The sequence below is a fragment of the Solanum tuberosum genome, unplaced genomic scaffold (genome assembly GCF_000226075.1).
Source record: "Solanum tuberosum cultivar DM 1-3 516 R44 unplaced genomic scaffold, SolTub_3.0 scf00692, whole genome shotgun sequence".
Classification (NCBI taxonomy): domain Eukaryota; kingdom Viridiplantae; phylum Streptophyta; class Magnoliopsida; order Solanales; family Solanaceae; genus Solanum; species Solanum tuberosum.
The window spans coordinates 65,950-73,412 of record NW_006239615.1 but is presented as its reverse complement, the minus strand read 5'-3'; the positions used below and the strand labels follow the sequence as shown (position 1 = coordinate 73,412).

General features: G+C 34.8%; 2 protein-coding genes and 1 long non-coding RNA gene across 3 annotated transcripts; all 3 read right to left on the bottom strand.

Moving 5' to 3' along the window:
• Positions 1-2,286: 2,286 nt before the first annotated feature.
• On the bottom strand, positions 2,287-3,784 carry LOC107058916 (uncharacterized). Its single transcript, XR_001472402.1, has 2 exons — positions 3,741-3,784; positions 2,287-2,392 (listed from the first exon to the last, which is right to left on the bottom strand). It is a non-coding gene; the product is annotated as an uncharacterized lncRNA (long non-coding RNA).
• LOC107058918 (uncharacterized) lies at positions 3,782-5,016 on the bottom strand. The gene is made up of 6 exons (XM_015305157.1): positions 4,940-5,016; positions 4,663-4,867; positions 4,439-4,531; positions 4,250-4,360; positions 3,827-4,155; positions 3,782-3,785 (listed from the first exon to the last, which is right to left on the bottom strand). The coding sequence occupies exons 3-6, from the start codon at positions 4,526-4,528 to the stop codon at positions 3,782-3,784; spliced, it is 534 nt and encodes a 177-aa protein (XP_015160643.1). The 5' UTR covers positions 4,529-4,531; positions 4,663-4,867; positions 4,940-5,016.
• LOC107058917 (uncharacterized) lies at positions 4,934-5,582 on the bottom strand. The gene is made up of 2 exons (XM_015305156.1): positions 5,249-5,582; positions 4,934-5,184 (listed from the first exon to the last, which is right to left on the bottom strand). Exons 1-2 carry the CDS (start codon positions 5,331-5,333, stop codon positions 4,934-4,936), a joined length of 336 nt encoding a protein of 111 aa, XP_015160642.1. The 5' UTR covers positions 5,334-5,582.
• Between the last annotated feature and the right edge of the window lie 1,881 nt (positions 5,583-7,463).

Genomic DNA, 7,463 nt, shown 5'->3' with positions numbered 1-7,463 from the left:
CGGCGTTCCTAGGCCACATTGTGTCCGGTGATGGAATTAAAGTTGATACTCGGAAAATTGAGGCAGTGCAGAATTGGCCTAGACCCACATCTCCAACTGATATTAACAGTTTCTTGGGGTTGGATGGATATTATAGAAGGTTCGTAGAGGGGTACTCATCTATTTCGTCCCGTTTGACTAAGTTAACTCAGATAACAGTGAAGTTTCAATGGTCTGAAGCTTGTAAGAAAAGCTTTCAGGAATTGAAAAAAAAGTTGACTACTGCCCCAGAATTGACCTTACCAGAAGGTACGAAAGGCTTTGTTGTATATTGTGATGCGTCTAGAGTGGGTTTGGATTGTGTGTTACTGCAGAATGGTAAAGTTGTAGCTTATGCCTCCAGACAACTAAAAGTTCACGAGAAGAATTACCCATCCCATGACTTAGAGTTGGTTACCGTAGTTTTTTCTTTGAAAATATGGCGTCATTATTTGTATGGTGTTCATGTAGATGTATTCACTGATCACAAGAGACTTTTGTATGTGGTTAGTCAGAATGAGCTTAATCTCAGACAGAGGAGGTGGTTAGAGTTACTCAAGGATTATGACATGAGTATTCTTTATTACCTAGATAAGGCTAATGTTGTTGTTGATGCCTTGAGTAGATTATCTATGGGTAGTACCACCCATTTTGAGGAAGATAAGAAAGATTTAGCAAAATATGTGCATAGACTTGCACAATTAGGAGTTCGACTATTGGATTCCATAGAAGGAGGAGTAGTGGTGATGAATGGGGCTGAATCATCAATAGTGTCAGAAGTAAAAGAGAAGCAAGACCAAGATCCAATTTTGCTTAAATTGAAGGCAAATGTTCATAAGCAAAATGTAATGGCTTTTGAACAAGTGGGAGATGGTGTATTGAGGTATCAAGGTAGATTGTGTGTACCAAGGATTGATGAATTCTAAGAAAGGATCTTGGAGGAGGCTCATAGCTCCAGATATTCTATCCATCCGGGTTCCACAAAGATGTATCCTGATTTGAGAGAGGTATATTGGTGGAGTAGTATGAAGAAAGGTATTGCTGAGTTCGTCGCTAAATGCCCGAATTGTCAACAAGTTAAAGTAGAACACAAAAGGCCCGGTGGTATGGCTCAGAATATAGAACTTACAAAATTGAAGTGGGAGATGATCAATACGGATTTCATCACAGGTTCACCACGGTCTCGCAGACAGCACGACTCGATTTGGGTGATTGTAGATCGAATGACTAAATCAGCCAATTTCTTGCCAGTAAAGTCTACCCATTCAGCAGAGGACTATGCCAAGTTGTAACTCCAAGAGGTAGTCAGACTTCATGGGGTGCCACTATCAATTATATCAGATAGAGGTGAACAATTTACGGCACAGTTCTGGAAGTATTTTCAGAAAGGATTGGGTTCAAAGATGAACTTGAGTACTACTTTTCATCCAAAGGCAGATGGTCAAGTAGAGCGCACTATTCAGACTCTAGAAGATATGTTGAGGGCTTGTGTGATTGATTTCAAAGGTAATAGGGATGATCACACTACTAGAAATATAGCTTATCGCAACAGTTCTATTTCTGTTGCTGTAGGTAGGAATACCGTCGCCACACACATATTGCAACGGTTATAGCACCCCTCCCAACATATCTTGTCGCAATAGATCTATGGCTACGGTTTTTTGCGACAATGCCACAATCGTCACTGTAGAAGTTCGTATTGCGACGGTACTTATTTTAATGTATTGCAACGTTTTTTATTCCTTTTTGGGACGCTTTACCAACCGTCCCTATAACTCTTTGCGACATTTATTCTCTTATTGCAACGGTTGTTACTTTAAGCTATGGCAACAGTTTGGAACCCCCTATTGGGACGTTTTGTGAACTTTGCCTAAAGAGTCTTTGCAACGGTTCTAAAACTCTATTGGGACGTTTTGTCAACCGTTGCTACAGTGTCTAAGCAGCACTTATTTTATCCTTTCAACGGTTCTTTCTTTCAGGTAGTGCAATGAATCTGATCTTTTTAGGGACGCTTGTGAACCGTTCTTATAGTGTCATAGGAAACACTGTTTATATTTATTGCAACAGTTTTCTCTAGTCTATTGCAATGGTTTTATATGGCTATTTTGATAGTTTTCTTCAATAGGTATATATATCAAACACGAGAAATAACTATTCATAATCAAATACAATCCAAGATCCCAGGACAAGTTATAATATTCATTAAAGCAAAATATACAAAAAAATCCTTGAACATTCAAGAGGTTAGACACAAGTTTTGTCAAAAAAACAAAAGATTACTAGAACACATGCTAGTGTCAAAGATATCAACATAAGCCTCGCCCCTAAGGTGTGCCTTCATTGTTTTCATCCCTTTGTTCACCTTCACTACTACCTGCAAAAAAAAAAAAAAATGAATTAGCAAGATACCTTCTACATGAATTTAAAACTATCTTCTCAAGACAAACTTGAAGATAAATGTCACTAACTTCCACCTATACTATAGTAAAATAAGAGAAGGCATAGGTGAGGGAGTAGCAAGCATTGTCCGAAGGAAGTTATAATTAATTATAACTTATGCCTGCTATTTATGTATCTACAATTTATAAAGATAAACCACAAAGAGGCAAGATGAATGGAAGGTTGAGTACCCATATATTCATAATTTTTCCTCAAAGAATATGCAAGCAAATTTAAAAACTTTGTGACATGAAGACAACTGGTACAGTGTGGTCAAATTTCTGTGGGAGGCCACCTATAGAGCACCAAGAACTAAAGCCAACAAATGGATAAGATGAAACTAAATTGCCTCCAAGATAGCACAAACATATTTTCACATTCTTCACATTGCTAGTTGCCCATAGATTATTGTTAAAAGTTAATGGTTATTTCACAACTCATCCCATATGAATATTATTTACAAATAGAATAATTAATGGAGCTTCACTATTAAGACAATGCCCAAATCAATAAGCTCCTATTTTAGAGACCATAAAAAAGACATAATTTATGCACAAGGTGAAGAGGTTCATGCCACCACAAACTTAGAAGCTGAACTAAAGAGATAAAGTACAACAAACACAAGGAAAGGAGAGACATTATAATTCAATGAGATGTAATATAATCACAAACTTCAGTTGTTATCTAAATGATTAAACAATACTCAAGCATGGCACACTTATTCACGAAAATTATGGAAATGATTTATTGAAGTATAGAGGTGTTTAATGTAATTTGTAGGAGTTTTTATCTCTGTCTCCTGCAGAGAAATATGGTTGACATATTGAGGAATGTTGCATTGGTTGTTTGTTGGTTTCTTCCATTAAGTGAAAGGAGAAAATGACATGTGACGCTTTAGTGAAAAAGAGACCGAAAGAGAAAAGAAAATAAGAAAATAAATGCGAGAGGAGAAGAAATACTATGTAATGTTGGTAATGGTATAGTGATATGTAGTCAAGATCTGAACATAGATTATATGAGAACAAATCAGAAGTCTTACATGAGAGCTTCAGATTTTCCCTCTCTAGGCAGATAGTTAGATTAAAAATACATCATTTGTTGTTTGTGTCAATACGTTAATAAAGAAAACTATAATTATCAAAAACAAGAAAGCAAAAATAAGTGACCATATACTGCCAAAGAAATAAGCCACTCAAACCCAAATCAAGGAATCTATAAAAAGAGTAAGAACAAGACGAAGGAGGAAGGATAAGAGGAAGGAGCAATAAATAAGTGACACTAACCTCGATTATTGCTACTTGTAGATGGCCGAGAGATTAGTTGATTATCTCTTGGTCCGAAATTAGCTTCTCCAGGTGAATGAACACACAATGCTGCTAGTACCTCGGCATTAATTAATCCCGCACGTTGAAGTTGTGCAATTATATTTGCAGTAACATCTTGTTGAATGGTTCTCTTTTTCTCCTCCATTTGTTCCTCCATTTTCTGTATCCTTTCTTCCATTTGTTGTACTGCATCATTTGTGGTAGTTGAAACTGGTTCAGAATTGCCTGCTTTCCTTTTCAAAGAACTCTTTGTAACTCCCCGTCCATATAATCTAAGACGTCCTGGATGTTCAGGACCCATTACAGAAGAAAATGCATCAACAGACTCACTACCATCTACACTTTGTTGTTTTTCAATTTCCTCCATTTCAGCCTACAAAGCAAATTATGTAAAAAAAATTCAAATAAACATAAATTACGATCAAATAAATGATGTAAAATAGAGTACAAGTAGATACTATTCGTACAATTTTACTAATGGTGTCTTCATTTGTGTCCTTGTACAAACGTTCGGGGTGTCTTGTTCTTGTAACCACAAATAGCTCCTTAAGTGATACAGAAGTTTCCTTTTTTTTCTCCTTCTCACATGAAAAAATGATAATAAAAATCTATTTATAATAACAAGTTAAGATTTGATAAAGAAGTAGAAAACACACCAAATTATTGGGGACTAAAGCAAAACTTATTTTTCCAACAGTATGTGGATTCTTCAACTTTTTCCGATTCTTAGTATTGGTTTCAGACATTTTCTGGAAATAAATAAATCAATATCACAGCAAAAGAGAGAGAAAATCACAATAGAAAAGAGAGAGAAAAAAATAAACTCCTACAATCATATCACAATAGAGAAAAGAAATTGAAATTCCAAAATTCAATTTACCTTATGTTTATCGGAGTCCCAATATTTGAGTAGTTCCTTAAGTTGACATTCTGGAACATAAGGAGGTCGTTTTTGCCATTAGAACTTCATGACTAGTACAAGGTTTGTAACATAATTTCTTCAAATCAAATTTATGTCTTCTCCAAGCAGATCCAATTACTTCTAACACCCATTCTTTTGCATCATCAGTGATAGCATATTTCTCCTACAATTTGATTTCATTGGTAAAATATGTAAAATAACTTTAGTGATATAATTCAAATTAGTAGCTTCAAACCTGTGTATATGTCCATAAATCATCTTTTGTGTCCATATACCTCCAATCTAATATGTCTAGAGGGCAAATAGTCACATTCCTTGCCAATGTGCCAAGGAAGCTACTTAACTCTACAACAACATCTTTGGTTGGACCAACAGGCTGATTGTTGTTGTTCAGTAGGACCAGCTTACGATCATTTCTCCCATGTACACTTTGCATTTGTGTTATACCTCTCGTATTTTTTTGAGTGGACAGGTCTGAAGCTATACATAATACAAGTAATTAGAAGTCATAAATGAGTTTAATAAGTTTTTAAGCTATATGTACCTTGTTCTTCGGATTGTTCGTTTATTGGAAGAGTACTTGTAGAATCTATTTGCACCTCCTCCTCTATAATTGGTTGCTCCTCCATAGTTGGTTGCTCCTCAACACATTGTTCATTTGTTTTAGCTTGTGGTGTAACTTGTTGTTGTTTTGCAATTGGTTGTTCTTTCTCAATTAACTTTAGCAAGTGCTTTTTCTCTGACCGCACAGCCTGAAGAGTTTCTTGTGTTGTCAAAAATGATCATCTTTGTTGTACCAAGGATGATAATGTTCCAGGTTTAGCATATGTCCTTTTTTGGTAACTTTGTTTCTTCTTGAAGGTCCTTCTTGACTCATGACTATTAAAATCTGTGTAAATATAAGATTGCACAAGTTAAAAATATTGAAGAAGAAATAAATCACTGAATCTGAACACAATCTTTTTAAATTCTCATAGCTCCTTTGATTTTTCTTTTGGGGCAGATTAACTGCAGCTTTGGCAGATGTGGGGCAGACGCATAAATACAGACATACATATAATGGGACATCACACGGTGTACCATGGGGCACATAAATATCATTAATGATGTAGATGTTTTTCACGCAAATAAAGAAACTAGTTTTCAAAAAATAACACCTAAATAATTCACCCTCTCATTACTGTTTTCGAAATCTAAATAAGATCTCTTAGAAGCTCCCAAATACGCCTAACTTATTCCCCAGAATAAACTTCAAGCCCAATTTTAAGCTAAGTCCATCACTTCAGAAATTAAGTTCTTCCTTGCAACAGATTCACACACACAAATGAGGCTTCTACTCTGAGGCAACATACAATCAAGTAAAGAATGAGTCTACAAAAGTCTTTTAAGATGTTTAAAATTCTGATTTAGTAGTTTTATGATGTGCAAAATTCACTATTTCAACTACAATGTAAACAACAAATTTAATCTCCAGAATGAAATGAATTAGTTATTCTAATGAATATGAGATAGGCACCATTTTTGTTGTAGTTGTGGAAAGTTGATAAGGCCATCAACACAATTTGTCAAGAGCTAGAGTTTATAGAATTGTTACAAGGTTTTCCAATTCTAAATTTCTCAAACTACTTTCAAGAGATACTGTATAAAGTGAAGATTCCATGTAGACAATAATAAGTTGCTTCTTCACCAATAGCAATAGCATGACAACATTAAAAATCAAGATATGCAAGATGAACCAAAAAGACAGACAAGCAGCAATGTAGACTCATCGAGCTTACTGAGATGTATAAAGTCGAAAGAGTTCATACAAAACATTCATTGGAAAGAACATAACTTGTGGAGTAAGAGTTTACCCACACAGAAAGTAAGAGATTTACTTCTAACAACAATTTTTAAAATACCTGCCTACAGTGTACCTGCAATAGTAACAAGCATCAACATACACCAATAAGGCAATTAAGAGATAAAGTTAGGAGGCCACAAAAGTAAGACAATTATAAAGGTTGGAACTTCTCACCACAAAGTACAACAGTAAATCACAACATATCAAGAAACTATATAGTTCATTGAAAAATAATTGATAAAAAGAAAAAACAAATTAAAGATATAGCATATCTCACATGCAATTCTACCACCTTTTCACATGTTAAGAAATAATTCAAAGACACGAAAATAAGAATAACCATAAGATAAACTTTCAGACAAAAACATAGCAAATCTCACATGTAAATCTACCACTTTTTCACATGTAATGAGATAATTGAAAGACATTGAACATAAGGATAACCATTACATACGAAAGGTTTTGACGCTTGGTTGATTATAGTTTCTCATCTTATTATCTAATTCATTGAGCATCCTCATGTGTCAACATGTTATTCTGCCTTCTTGACATACCAATACATATTGTATATGTAGTAATGTACTGATTTCCAATGATTTGGAATGCTTCGTTTTCATGAATACAAGTTCAAGTATACAAGTTAGCAAACTTTTTTAGTAGGCTCTTGTTGCATACCAAGAAAAGTATCAATGATCTGTATATTTTTACCTGGAGATAATAGGTGTCTAGTATTATCAGATGTATTTATAGATATAGTTAGACTCTTAAAGATTCCATTAGATGCTTTATAGACATTGTAAATCTGCCGCCTACGATTATAGTTTCATCCATCCATCATGTCACATCCTAACCTGGGTGAGGAAGACTATGCTCTGTATGAACAGATGAACTATATACATATATACTAAACCATATG